The sequence below is a fragment of the Pelophylax lessonae genome (assembly GCF_965119305.1).
Source record: "Pelophylax lessonae genome assembly, chromosome: 7".
Lineage (NCBI taxonomy): Eukaryota > Metazoa > Chordata > Amphibia > Anura > Ranidae > Pelophylax > Pelophylax lessonae.
In genome coordinates, this window is record NC_138774.1 from 65,709,956 (window position 1) to 65,725,467 (window position 15,512).

General features: G+C 41.3%; 1 protein-coding gene across 1 annotated transcript in view; it reads right to left on the reverse strand.

Annotated features, from left to right (window-relative positions):
* Window positions 1-647: 647 nt before the first annotated feature.
* Window positions 648-15,512, reverse strand: part of LOC309560465 (cytochrome P450 2C23-like) — a 171,413-nt gene continuing 156,548 nt past the window's right edge. The window contains exons 13-17 of the mRNA XM_082264098.1: window positions 10,892-11,068; window positions 6,420-6,561; window positions 6,037-6,224; window positions 2,448-2,589; window positions 648-859 (exon numbers count right to left, since the gene is read on the reverse strand). Of these exons, the coding sequence (XP_082120224.1) occupies window positions 675-859; window positions 2,448-2,589; window positions 6,037-6,224; window positions 6,420-6,561; window positions 10,892-11,068 (834 nt within the window). The 3' untranslated portion in view covers window positions 648-674. The remainder of the gene's footprint in view (window positions 860-2,447; window positions 2,590-6,036; window positions 6,225-6,419; window positions 6,562-10,891; window positions 11,069-15,512) is intronic.

The window sequence follows — 15,512 nt, forward strand, 5'->3', positions numbered from 1 at the left end:
GCAGTTGCCACATAAGGCATCCCAAAATATAAATATTTAGCATTTAACACATACACTTAAACTTGGTCATAGATGGATTGAGGTTTGACTGGTTCAGTGGGGACTGGCCGAATTTCGATCCATGCATGGCCATCCACCTTTGAAAGAAGTCAAAAGATAGATCGACTTCTGATGAGCAGGAATGTTGGATTTTTTTTTTTTTGATCAGCGGCTACAGTCAATCGACTTCAGCTGCTCATCAGTGCATTCTGACAATGGGGAGTCCCCGTCTCTATCAACTTCACTTGTGGCTGAACGAAAAAAAAAAAATGAATAACCTATGGCCAGGCTTTTTGAACAAATAACACATGTAACAATAACAAGAGACATTTATTTCTGTTATTTTGGAATAACTAATCAGCTTTACCACAACCTACACTCTGGATGCAGAGTGTGGAGACAAACTATGTTTAAACATTGCACATCAAGACCTGGAAGAAGAGCGAACAACTTGTTCTAATAATATATTTCTGCAAAATAATTCCTACAAGCAAAAAGAGCCTAACTTTAACATATACTGTATGGTAAGCACCTAATACTGTCAATTATTTATTTATTTCTTTATCGTAAAACACATTTTATAGCTGGGCTATCACAGTTTGCATTCTCAAATTTTCCTCGTCTCTCCCATAGTCCTACTCTCGGGGAAGAAAGATGACCTTGTAGTTTGGTGGGATGTTTTCTAAACCAGTCTCTGTTGGAGTGATGTCAAGATTGTTGGGGTCCAAGGCAGACTTAAGTGTGAATTTTTGTAGAAGGGTGGTGAAGAAGAGGAAAAGCTCCATGCGTACCAAGCTTTCTCCAATGCATAATCTCTTTCCTGAAGCAATGACAATTTACATATTAAAGTACATGAAAAAAGAGCAGAAATTCCAAATGTACATGCTAAAGAAAATGTAAGAGAACTTGGGGCATTCAGTATTCAGTATTACGCCTGAATTATTGGAGTTTTCAATAAAGAACTATTTTATTCTGCACTCTGTAGATTGAAGACTCAGTACAGTACATTTAGGTACTCAGTACATTTAGGTATTTTGGGCATTTAGAAAAGTTTTTTTTTTTAAACTAACTCAGTGATTAGTCGGGGGTGGGGGGTGGAAAGAGTGGTCCCCGATGCCTTGGCCCTTCCCTCTGAGCCAGGGGCCCTGCCCTTCAAAAAACAGGAACTTCCCACTGATCCTGATGCCCTTTACTCTAGTCATGGGGCCGTTTATTATGGTCTCCCAACGAGACCCTTTCACATGATCTGCAGCAGACCCCTTCCTACTGTTTTGGGTCACCCCCACAGTGGCGGAACACTAGGACTTAATTTATATAATTTTTTAATTTAATCATTTTTTTTTTATAATTTTTTACAATTTTTAGGAGCTCTGTTGGGGGGCTTTGGTAAAATATCAGGAGGAACAGCGTGCTTTGAGAGAGGACTTATTACAGCCGCTACACTGCATGTGTTGTCTGAGACCTGATCTACCTGTCAGCTGTCTGATTGACAGGTAGATCGCCACTGAACCACTTGGAACTTCTTGTGGAACCGCGGTTGAGAAACACTGGTCTAAACAGACCTCTGATATTTTACCCTTGAGACAGAGAAATCAAATTGAGGATGCAGCCCTCAATCTCCATCTCTGCAGTTTCAGCTGCACATAATAAATGGACAGGAATATCTCTGTGCAGAGCTTCCTGTTCATTCACAAACTGAAGCATAGTAAACAACATTAAGTAAAAGAAGGGGATTGTAAATTGCATATTTACTGGCCTCATTCTGCACTCTCCATCCGGACACATTACCCCTAGCAGCTGGTGGGAGACTAGAGGTGGGAGACTAGAGGGGGGGGAAGCCGGGAGTGCTTAAGTGGGAGGGGGGGACCAGGGGAGTATACAGGGGTCCAGGGGCAGCAGGAGACAAGTAACCTGGATAGGAAGAGCAGCAGGGGTGGCATAATGCCCTCCGTTTTCCTGCAGAAGCAAGAAGTGGAGAAGCAGGCTTTCAACGGCTGCAGGAGGAAAATGGCGGGCACTGTTCCTCTATATGGCACCCCTCCTATCAAGGTGAACAAGGGAGCCACCCTGGAGCATAGGGCCGAGTCACAATTGCCACCACTCTGCCCCCTATAGTAACACCCCTGGCTTATCCTCCCCCCCCTTACTTAGAAGCATGTTTATAATACCACGCCAAGGAAGGTTATCTCCAAGCCAAACCCTAAAAGTAATGCTCTTCATAAATCGTAGGGGTCCTTTTTTAAAGCAGAAAATGTGACTTTCACAAACATCCTTTGGTGGAGAACCATTCAGGTCCATGTTTTAAATGGAAGTAATTGATTTTCCACCAGTGAATGTTTGTAAAAGGGACATTTTCTGCTTAATAAATACACCGAGTATAGAAAAATAGTAAAACAAATCATGCATACCTGCAGCAAATGGCATGAAACCATTATTTTTCTTAAATTTCCCATTCTCATCCAAAAAGTGATTGACATTAAATTTTCCGGGAGTTTCAAACTGTGATGGGTCATGCAAAACAGTGGTCAGCACCGGTAGAATGTCTGTACCCTGTAAAAGAGATCTGAGTTAATGTGTGCCAGGCTAGATAAAGTGAGTGGACCTTGTGAGGGATAAGCTTCATTCACAAAAACAAAAGCTCATGCATACAACCTGCATAGTGCACACACATTGATAAGCTTGCATAGAAAGCAAGAGCATGCATCATTGTTTCTCTTTTCAACCGCCAATACCTCAGGCTCAAATCTGTATGTACTGCATGTCTCCCTTTGAATTCAGTGGCCAGAGCCGTGTAGAGGAAGAAGTGGGAAGCAGAGAATGAAAAGGAGTCAAGCATGGCACCATCACAATGCCGATTCTTTCTACTGGCTGTGGCCCATTTAATGGGCTTGTCCAGAGGGAAATCACCCATCTGGCAACTTAAGCCATAATTCCATGAAGCAAGCAAAGAACAGAGGTAGCATAAGCCCTACTAGGCTCCAACAACACAAATACATCCTAAAATGTTCAGATACTGTGACCCAGAGCTGTCTGGATCTCAAAGCAGCAGTTCAGTAGAATGTAGTATTGGTATTTAGAATACGGAATATAGCCAATTGGCTGGTGTATCTAAGGTGAGCTCTAGAGCAGTGGTCTCCAAACTGTGGCCCAATCTTCGCCCTTATCTGGCCCTTGGGGCACCATTCCACCAACTGACACCAATGATGGGGTACTTTTCCCTTTGCTGACCCCATCAATGGGACTGTATTCTTCCATTTGATACCAACGATGGGGCACTAGTCCTCCCAATAAAACCAATGATGGGGCACTGATGCCATGGTATTTTCTACTCCTACTGGACACAGTCCGACCCCCCTAAAGCCTGAAGGACAGTAAACTGGCGCTTTGCTTAGAAAGTTTGGAGATCCCCAATCTAGAGAGTGACTACATTTAGGATCTTAATGTAGATTGTACCTTTGTTTTTCAAAATGTCAGGTTCAACCAGAAAGAATGAGGTAACTTATTAGGGCATGCTCAGTAAAGAAAGGCATTATTAAACCCAAAAGCAAACCTTTATTATATTGCAGCTTACCAATTCCTATGTGGCGCCTCCATAGGCTGTAGTGTTAAATCTAGTTTTTGGCCTCCTGTAGCCAGGGAAAGCAATAAACGCCTAATAGTGTCTGTTCTGGGTTCTGATGGTGCAGGCTCAGTTACTATTCCCTGCATCCCACTAAGTTATAGGATATAGTGGGTGGAAGTACTTAGACCCTGGCTTGCATATTAGGGTCTCTTCAGCCAATCCCTGGTCATTGGAGGAAGTGACCAGCAGGGGGCTGAGAAGGGTATAAATAAGCTGGGGCCCAGAACAGAGATCTCTTGTTCCTGGGGGAGTAAGCTGTGGCCCTGGCGGACTACTTGCAGCTTTTGCTTTGGCTGGGGGATCGTTGGCTTAGCCTCCTGAATATTTGCAGAAAGCTCATCTAAGGATCCAGGACAAAGGCAAACCAAGTACAGAAACTGACTGAAACTGCAGATGACAACACAGTATTTGGGACACAGTGAGTAGTATCCTCTTGGACATAGAGACTCTCTTTAGCTTCATTTGGGAGAGCTTTTTCTTAGGACATCTCGGACTATACTTCCGTTGAGGAGTGCCTGTTTAGTACCAGTTTACCTTCACTTTAACCACTTGTCGACCGCTTACTATATATATATATATATATATATATATATATATATATATATATATATACGGTGGCAGAGTGGCTCGTACTGGCAAAACAACGTATGGATATATTGCTCGCCTGTTGGCAGCTAGGGGGCTAAGGCGCGCCGTCGGCAGCGTGCTCCCGCCCCCGATCGTCAGTGGGGAAGTTGATGCGTGTGTCAGGCGGCTCCAATGCCGCCTGACACCCGCGATCGCCCCCCGCTGAGAGAGAAGGATGGTCGGCTGTTCTTCTCCCTGGAATGGCCATAGAGCCCATGTGATCCTTCTATATAGGATCACTTGTCTCTATGGTCATTTCAGAAGCCACGCCCCCCCCCCCACAGTTAAAATCACTCCCCTAGGTTCACATTTAACCCCTTGATCACCCACAGGGTTATCCCCTTCCCTGCCAGTGTCATTATTACAGTAATAGTGCATATTTTTAGCACTATTCACTGTAGCAATGTCACTGATACCCCCAAAAGTGTCAAAAATGTCAGTTGGGGATCCAATCTGTCTGCTGGAATGTTGCAGTCCCGCAAAAAAAATCGCAGATCGCCGCCATTACTAGTAAAAATAAACAAAAAAACAATAAAAATGACATAAATCTTTCCCGTAGTTAGTAGACGTGATAAATTTTGCGCAAACCAATCAAAATACGCTTATTGCAATTATTTTTTTACCAAAAATATGTAGCAGAAAGCAAATTGGCGTAAAATGTTAAAAAAAATTTGATTTTTACATTTATTTTTTGAGAATGTCATATAGCAGAATGTGAAAAATATTGTTTTTTTTTTCAGAATTGTTGCTCTTTTTTTGTTTATAGCGCAAAAAATAAAAATCGCACAGGTGATCAAATACCACCAAAAGAAAGCTCTATTTGTGGGAAAAAAGGACATAAATTTTATTTGGGTACAGCCTCGCACGACCGCGCAATTGCGTGTCTGGTGGACACAGCTGGTGAAAGATTGCGCCAAAGCGCGCCCACAGGTCAGTGTGTGAGGCATGTTCTGGGAGCACATCATATGACGTCCAGCTGGAACGACAAAAGTGGCTAATACCGCCCTGCAATTTTTTATTTTAATGGGGCCCCCAGGAGGTTAATGCCATAATGTGCTAGTATGCACCCTATATTAGCACTTTATGGCAGATTTACCTGTCAAGTCAGCCCTACAGTGCTGCACAGTCATCACACCAGTTGGTGCTGGGTGCATCCATTTTCACCTGGTCTTCTTTCCAGGCTCCCTCTGCATACACATGGGAGTCACTTCATCACGGCATAGAGGGGGTGCTGGAAATGTGGTCTGAGCTGCACATGTACGGCTCAGTCAGATTACATTACTGCTGATAGGCCAGGAGAGGCATTTATGATAGAGATTTATAAAAAAAAAAACGTGTTTGTATGTGGTTTTTCAATTTTTAAGGTGTCATAGCCTATAACAATCGAAATGAAACTCTCATAGATCCAGTTTTAGTAAACTAAAATGCATTCGCATCATTTTGAACATTATCACTAACCTTCGTCCTGTCTATTTGAGTTTCACACAGATTAGTATTAAACAAATGTACCATGGCCTTGACCATCTGTGGCTCAGTGATAAGTTGTGAATGAACTGCCTTGCTTTGCTACTGGCTAACCATTATGTCAATTCAACATTGAAATTACTGATTAAAGTACAATAATCTATCAACCAAACAGCGCTCATCTGTCATTGATCTGGCATCATGAAAACAAAAATGTAATTATTTGAATGGATTATTGCAATAATAGAATAGCTGTCACATACAATAATCCTAAGAGCTTCTACCTTGGGGAGGTGATATCCACGGAGGGTCACATTGTCCACGGCTGATCTAATACATCCCAAAGGTAATACATCACTAAGTCTTTGAACCTCATGTATAATAGCATTCATGTACGGCATCTGGTTCCTATCTTCCACCCTTGGGTCCCTTGTTCGACCAATGACCTGATCAATCTCCTCATGAAGTTTATCTACGGTTAACAGGAAAATATTCGGAATTATGATGATGGATGACTGAAATCCCAGATTTCCCCAAGCTAAGACACACTGAGGATAAGCATAAGATGCACTCTGGGAGGAAGAGCTAAAATTAAGCGATCCCCAGTAATAGTGATGTCCTGTAAATACTTTTACTGTTGGATATTTATATAGATGGCAAAGATTACCTTGTATCTCTGGATACTTTATAAAGTACAAAACTCCAAAACTCGTTGTAACTGATGTGGTCTCTGCTCCTCCCAGGAACATGTCAAACGCTGTGGCCAGCAAGTGCTTGTAATGAAAACACGTATCGGAATCCACTTTTTCCTATGGTTAAAACCAGACGTACAGATTGTGAATATTAAAAAGGCTTGAATATAAAATCAGCACAAATAGAGTGGAACACTGATCTGGCATCAGAAAAGGAGACAGAGTTTTGGAATAATTTCTTTCAACTATCCTTTAAAGAAGAAGTAAACAGGCTGAAAAAAAATGTGAAAAGACAAAGGCATAATGAGTTAGTATGCATCGCATACTAGCTCATTATGAAGTACTTACCTAAAAACGAAGCCCCCGCAGTGCCGACAGGATGGCCGAAATGTTCGGTCGTCCTGCTTCCTGGATCGCGTCCTCCAGCCATCTGATTGGCATGCGCGCGGGAGCCGCCGTTCTTGACACTGGCCTCTGAAGGAACAGGACGGGTGGCCGCTCCTTCAGAGCACATGCGCCGATGACGTCATCGGCTGCATTCACTGTAAAAATCTCCTAAACAGTGCAAGTTTAGGAGATATTTATAGCACCTATAGGTAAGCTTTAATATAGGCTTACCTATAGGTAAATGTCAACAAAGTGGGTTTACAACCACTTTAAGGGCATTTTAAATGTAATCGTGATTGAAGTGAACGTAAAAGTCCTCACCAGATGGTATCTGGTCCTATATTGCCTCTCGAAACTCTGAACTCCTCAACCCTTTGTTTCAGGAGATGTCATCTTCAAAGCACTATGCTCTAGAATTAAGGGATTCTGGAATAGAGTCTTTGCCTTACTGGGAATGGTTACTGGAGTGAGTCTCAGTACCACAGTCCTCATGGTTTGCTCTTTTGAAGGAGCCACGTGCAACTCAAAGATTAATATTTTTTATTCTCTTATTTACTAAATTAACTTTAGCCTGATTGTGGAAAAAGGCTTCAGTTTCCATAACTCTGATGAGGCAGAAAATATCTTTATTTATAACCCACAGAAAACTAGCCAACATCCCCCTTCTTTTTTCTGACTCTCTATTACTTCTGTCTCTTTTCTTCCTTATTTTAGATTGTATATAATTTGTTAATTGTGACACTGCAGATGCAAACTTTGTAGTGACAACTACAATGCCTTATATGAAGGAAGTGGGATTCTGGAGACCCGCTTTTATATTCATTTCCTGAGCCACTTTAGCTATCAATAATGTTTTAACTATTGTCACACTGAAATTAATCCTGCTTGTCACAATCATTTTTGTACTGGATTTCTTTACTGGATTGTATTCCTAAATCCTTAAAAAATATATATTGAGATATTATTAAATAATATTGAAAGTTAAATCAACACAAATAGAACAAATTACAAAAGTGATAAGTGTGCCAAAACAAAGGGCACATCAATTTTTAAGCTTGCACCGTACAAATGTTTTTTTTTATTTTTTTTATTTTTATTTTATAGAGGTTTAGTGTTTGAAGAAGAATTCCAGGTATGGATGATTTTATATAGGTAAATTGGTCCAGCTTGGATTAATGTATCTATCTACAGGTGCATCTCATAAAATTAGAATATCATCAAAAAGTTTATTTATTTCAGTAATTCAATTCAAAAAATGAAACTCATATATTCTATATAGATTTGTTACACACAGAGTGATATATTTCAAGCATTTATTTATTTTAATTTTGATGATTATAGCTTACAGCTAGTGAAAGCCCTAAATTCAGTATCTCAAAATTAGAATATTCTGAAAAAGTTCAATATTGTAGACCAGCCTTTCTCAATCTTTTCAACACAGAGAAACCCTTGAAATAAATTTCTGGTCTCGGGGAATCCCTGCTAACAATTACAATTCTACAACTCATGACAATTTGCGTGACAGTCAATGGGAAGAATGCTCCTTACTCTTGTCATCATTGGGAAGAATTACCCCCTTACAGATAGCTAAAAGAAACAATGGTGTCATTGGGAACTTATCTGAGAGGCAGAAATTTCCCATTTCCCAAGGAACCCCTAGCAACCTCAGTAGGAACCCTAGTGTTCCACGGAACCCTGGTTGAGAAACCCTGTTGTAGACTGATGTTGTCAGAACACCTGTAAAAGTTTCCTGAGCCTATAAATTGTCTCTCAGTCTGGTTCAGTAGGTTACACAATCATGGGGAAGACCAATAATAAAAAAAAAAATCTTAATATAGAAACATTGGCTTAATGAAAACTATCTCTATGTACAGTATAGTATGCACTCAATACTTGGTCGGGGCTCCTTTTGCATGAATTACTGCATCAATGCGGCGTGGCATGGAGGCGATTATCCTGTGGCACTGCTGAGGTATTATGGAAGTCCAGGTTTCTTTGATGGCGGCCTTCAGCTTGTCTACATTGTTGGGTCTGGTGTCTCTCATCTTCCTCTTGTCAATAACCCACAGATTCTCTATGGGGTTTAGGTCAGACGAGTTTGCTGGCCAATCAAGCACAGTGATACCATAATAATTAAACCAAGTATTGATACTTTTGACAGTGTGGGTAGGTGCCAAGTCATCACGGACTGTGGAAAATTTTGCATTTAATTTAGAAATCAAGGTCCCAGAATATGAAGGAAAAGTGGAGAGGCACAGAATCCAAGCTGTATGAGGTCCAGTGTGAAGTTTCCACAGTCAGTGATAATTTGGGGAGTCATGTCATCTGCTGGTGTTGGTCCACTGTGTTTTATCAAGTCCAAAGTAAGCGCAGACCTCTAGCAAGAAATTCATGCTTCACTCTGCTAACCAGCTTTATGTAGATGCTGATTTCATTTTCCAGCAGAACTTGGCACCTGCCCACATGGCCAAAAGTACCAATACCTGGTTTAACGATCATGGTATCACTGTGCTTGATCGTCCAGCAATCTCGCCAGACCTAAAACCCATAGGGAATCTGTGGGGTATTGTCAAGAGGAAGATGAGAGACAACAGACCCAACAATGCAGATGAGCTGAAAGCCGCTATCAAAGAAACCTGGGCTTTTATAACACCTCAGCAGTGCCACAGGCTGATCACCTCCATGCCACGTCGCATTGATGCAGTAATTCATACAAAAGGAGCCCTGACCCAAGTACTGAGTGCATACTATACTGTACATTGACATACTTTTCAATAAGTCAACATTTCTGTATTTAAAATCCTTTTTTTTTTTTAATTGGCCCTCTGAAATATTCCAATTTTCTGAGATACTGATTTTGGGTTTTTACTAGTGGTAAGCCATTATCATCAAAATTAAAAGAAAGAAATGCTTGAAATGTATCACTGTGTGTAACACATCTATATAAAATATGAGTTTCACTTTTTTAATTGAATTACTGAAATAAATTTACTTTTAGATGATATTCTAATTCTATGAGATGCACCTGTATATACTATATATATAGCCCTCTCTTCAGTGGAGATATCTGAAGTAGTCACCACTACTCCAGTGGTCTTCATTAGATGCTGGGTTCTGAGCCAAGCAACTTCCCTGCTGCACTGTGAACACAGGGGGTCGACTGTTTAGCATGGATGGCATTCTAAGATCACTTTACATCAGGGATCCTCAAACTACGGCCCTCCAGCTGTTGCGGGACTACACATCCCATGAGGCATTGTAAAACTCTGACATTCACAGACATGACCAGGCATGATGGGAATTGTAGTTCCCGAACAACTGGAGGGCCATAGTTTGAAGACCCCTGCTTTACATGTTCTCATTGAATGAGTGGAAGAGGCAGGGCAGTAAAGTCACTCTCTTCACCTTGTCCAATCCATTAAGAAAATGCAAAGCCTTCTCTGAATGGTGCCTGTGTTGACTTTCTGTGTTCATAATGTAGCAGGGAAGCCACGCAGGCATGGTCAAGGTGTCCCCTGATTTAATTTTGAAAACTGGGTCATTTTACAGTACAGCAGACTTGCACTTTACTGCTCATCGTCACAAGTCTACTAATCGGCTGACCTTTTCCAGAAATTGCACTCAATTAATGTTGGGGGTGACACCGTATTTGCTTTGAGCTACTGAGTGCTCCCTCTAAAGGCTAATCTGCAAATCTCTAAATGTAATACAATCACAAAATCATGAAGTGCAAGCATAGTAAATGCGACCAGAACACTAAAAAAATTACTTACAACAACCACCCATTGTAGTAAATGTGAGATTCAGCAACACATACAGAATTGCTTTACAATGAAGGTAGAATACGAATTTAATGATATTTGAGCTAACCTTGCTTAAGACAAGCTAAAAAGTAGTCCAGAAATAATTGGCAAAATTAGACCCAGAAATCCAAATGATGAGCCTACTTTGGTTCTGGTCAAATATTTGGTGATTACAGAAAGGTATGATCTTTCCTTCGCTATGGGTTCAAAGTAAACACATTGTTTGGAATACCAACTTAATAAAATTGTTTGTTTACCTGCTCCATCCTGATGAGGAAACAGTCAATGTAATCTCGGGGGCAGGCTCGATCCAGAGTGTCTTTATGGTTCTTGATGCTCTCCCTCACCATTTCTTCTAGATCTTTTAAAAGTGGAAAGATTCTTTGGTGTGGTCCAGGTATATATTTCATGATACTGGGGTACATGTCATACAACTGTGGAATACAGAACAGAAAAATATTACAGCAAGCAAGCAAGATAATGGTTCAAGAAAGGGGCTAACATGGGGATCACGCTCTATTTATTTGTCTATAGTTTAGACATATTCTACACTAAAGACTAGTCTTTCTTAATCCTTTAACATGGAGGAATCCTTGAAGTAACTTTCTGGTCTCAGGGAACTTCTGCTATAAATTATTACATCTCACTTTACATTAGTGTGATGGTCAGTAGGAAGAATGCTCCTTACATCATTGGTATCAATAGATGCAGAATGTATTCCTAGCTCAAGGAACCGCTAGCACCCTCTTGAGGAACCCTAGGGGCCTACAGAAAGGCTGCTATAAACAAATCAAATAATGAACTTTGAATATTGTGTTACATGAGTTTTGTCCACTTAAAGGCATATTTTTATTTTTGGTTGATGCTTGAATGTTAGATTGTTTTTAATGAATCTTAGGGACCTGAGCATTCAGATGTGCATATGTCTAGTAGCATGTACAAGCAGGTCCTACTTTTATGTAATTTTATATATATTTATATATACTGTATAACAGAAGTTGTGGAAAGACCCAGGAACACCCATAATCTTACAGTCAAAGTCTCAAAAAGATGTAATAATTCAGTGGGTAGCTCTGCTTTCCTGACCAAATCTGTCAAACTTTTAGGTGATTTGTTTTTTCAGTTGCTGGTTAAATTGAAAGGAGAATTTACATTTTTGGGTGAACATTAATATATCGACCACATATTACCCTCTTTTACTGAATTCGCGCAATTTTACCATGGCTGCTTGAAAAAAGGCTGACACGACTTTCAGAGAAAATTCTATTGGTAAGAGCAATGCCTGGTACACACAATAGGATTATAGTCTCATATCGAAAATAAAAGATTAGGGATGGGCCCAATGACTCCCTGTTCTGTTCGCATTTTTTTTTTCGGTCAAAAACTTTTGAACATCCCGAAAGTTCGGAATCATTTAACAAACCCTGTTGAAGTCTATAGGATACGCACTGGAAAAATCAAAAGTGCCCATTTTGAAGGCTTATATGCAAGTAATTGGACATACAATGGTTATGGGGGTCCGGGTACTGCCCTGAGGGACATGTATCAATGAAAAAAAAGTTTGTAAAAAACATAATTTTTAAATGAGCAGTGATTTTACTGATGCTTAAAGTGAAAGCATCAAAATGAGAACTAACAATAAAAATGAAAAATTCCTTTCAATATAGTGCCCTAGTCTACCTTTAAATTGGCACATCTGTACTGTGTATAGGAGCTGCAGAAATAATTGCATTTATAAAGCCAGAAAAATTACATTACACTGTAACCCCTATAGAGGTACTCTTAATGAAAGCAAGAATTGGCCTTGCTGTCAAAAATTGAAATGATATGCACCTGTCAAACATGTGCGGAAAAAGTGGTCTTTGGGTGTTAATTGTGCCCATGAAACCTACACCAAAAAAATTTCTTTCAGATGAAATCAACACCCAAAACAATAAGCAGTCTAGAAGTCTTGCAGATATTCCACATCCCAAAAACACTTAATCAGTGACATCGGCATCAGGGGCTTCAAAGCTGCTGGTAATCCAGGACTGATTAATTTTGATAAATGTCATACAATTCACAGTCTGTGGGCAGACTATTATCAGTAACAAAATCTCCAGCAGCACTGAATGCACGTTCGAAAAGCACGCTGGATGCAGGGCAGCCCAGCAAGTTCTGGCCAGTGGTTTATTCTCATGACCCAGTAACCCAGTGGATCATACACTGGAAATCTCTCCATGTCTGTTTTCGCCCATAGATAATCATCCACCATTCGATGCACATGCTGCCGATGGGATGTGGAAGCTGAGAGCCCTGGGTGGCGAGGACTGAAAAAAAATTGTGAAATGCATCACTTAGGCGGCCCCCTTCTCCACCGCTCCTTTCTTGACCAACAGAAGCCCTAAAACTATGTTTTCCACTACACTGTAACCTACCAGAGTCGGGAAAGGCAGTGTCCTCAAGAGCTTTCATCTTCTGCCCCCTCTGTGGGGACGGGGTAAGTTCTGAGACTTTCCCCTTGTAACAGTGGTCAAGGAGGGTTGCCAACCAATAGTGATCCTTCCCCTTGATGCCACATATTCTTGGGTCCTTTCGCAGGCTTTGAAGCATTAGGGAGCCCATGCACCACAAGTTTACAGAGGCATGATCTTCCAACCCTGGGTACCTCTTTAGGAAACACTGCACCTCCAAAATGAGGACATGTGCCAGGCATGGCACATGTGTCAACTTTCCCTGTCTAAGGGCGGACAGGACGTTTGTGCCATGTCGCATTTGTTGCATACCACCATTCCTGGCTCCAGCTGGCATGGCGTGAACCCCCTCTGGGCCTGCCGGTGCAGAGCTGCAAGAATCTCTGCTCCAGTGTGGTTCCTGTCACCTAGACACACCAACTGAAGCACTGCATGGCACCTTTTAGCCTGGCTCATTGAATAGCCCCTTGAGCACTTAGGGGTACTTGTGGTTTGTAGGACAATTCAGCAGAGGAGGGCATGGAGAAGGAGGGAGTAGAGCTGACAAATTTCGCATTATCACCACTAGCTGTATGGAGACATGGTGGCACAAAAAGCTGCAGCATTCAGCCCTGTCCTGCATCCTTCTGACATGCAAGCAGAGTTACCCAGCGTGCTGTGAATTAAATATAGAATCCCTGACAATGCTTGCTGGACCACGTGTCAGCAGTAACATGGATTTTGCAGCTGACTGCCTTGCCCAACAATGCCACGATATTGCCTTCCACGTGATGTTTCAGAGCTGGAACGGCCTTGCGTGAAAAGAAATACAGACTGGGAATCTGCCATTGCGGTACAGCACATTCTGCAAAATCACGGAAGGGGGCAGAATCCACCAGAAGGAAAAGCAGAAGTTGTAAAGCTAGCAACTTTGACAAGCTTGCATTTAGACACTGCGCATGTGGGCGGCAGTGACTGTAACAGATGGGGCAGAGAAATTTGCCAGCTATAGTCTACAGCTGGTGGTGTTCTACTGGCAGATGTGCTGCAAGGAGCTGGGACACCCTTCACTATGCCATCATCCCTGTCAGTGGAGGCTGCTAAGAGTTCATGAGGTATAGCCAGGGTAGACTGAGATGAGTAAGGAGGAACAGAATTGCATCCCTTCTGTGTGGCTTTCAGGTGCTCTTGCCAATGGGCTGAGTGGTGGGAGGTTAAATTCCTGGTCAAGCATGTGGTACCCAAATGGCTTTTTGCTACGCTTGATATGCTTGAGACAAAGTTTGCAAATTGAAACAGTACAATCGGCTGTACATGTGCTAAAAAAGGCCCAGACAGCTAAGTTATGGTAAGGGTGGATGGGAGATAACAGCTCCACAATGTGATGGAATAGGGTGGCTGCTCTCTACTCATCTATGATGGCTGCCTCATTGTGGTTGTGGCTCACCCTCACTTTCCTCCTCTTCTCTATCCGGTACCCAAGTCACGTCAGTGACCTCATCATCATCATATCCTTTATCCTCATTACCACTGGAGACAACTTGGCAATATGCTGCTGCTGGGGGAACATGACTGCTAATGTTCCTACCTTCCTGAACCTCAGAACCAACATCTGAATCAAGTAATGGCTGTGCATCGTCAAGGAGGGAGGCGCTGACGCTGTGCCCATCCCTATAAAAGAGGTTACCAATGAAAATTTTCACACAACAGAATAAAAATTCTGAAGTGATGTAATGTGTTGTATTGTATTTTCAGATGACAACTGTACTGATTAAACTAAAATATTCTGATCTGGTATCGTAGAAGAAAAAATTCCATGCTTGACCCACAGGATTATTTTGCATTTGGCTGGCTGTTGATGTGGTCAGTTACTTATTTAATATACTGATGATACACCCAGGACAATGTTACTTAAATGCTCACGTTTTCCTAAGGAAAAGCAATTTAGAAGAAAAATCATCCTGTCTATGGCAAACCTTACCACCTTACCCTTTTAAAGCTATACTAGAATAGCTTTGGTTCAGATTTATTTCATGATCATTGTAGGGAAGCTGAAAGGACAGCACAGCAGCGGCTGCTTGATTTGAGGTTACCTTTGTCTGACTGAAACATCAAATGAAGACAAACAATAAGGATCTGTGTATAAAGATTAGCTTGAGCTACTGAGGTATGTAATCAAGCTTTTTACCATACCTACCAACTCAAAAGTAAAATGTATTATTCAGATGCAATATTGTATATTTGTTTGCCAAGACCTGCTATTTTTATAGTCCTAATAATAATTAAAAAAATAAAGAAATGCTGTACAAAGCCGTTACACTTTCCTTTGTTCAAACACATAGAGGAACATACAGTAGTTACCCAGATAGCAAGTAATTGTGCTGCAAGTTTGAAAATGACTTGCTAAGCTATTGCTAGACTTGCCAGGCTTCACAAGTTCATTGCA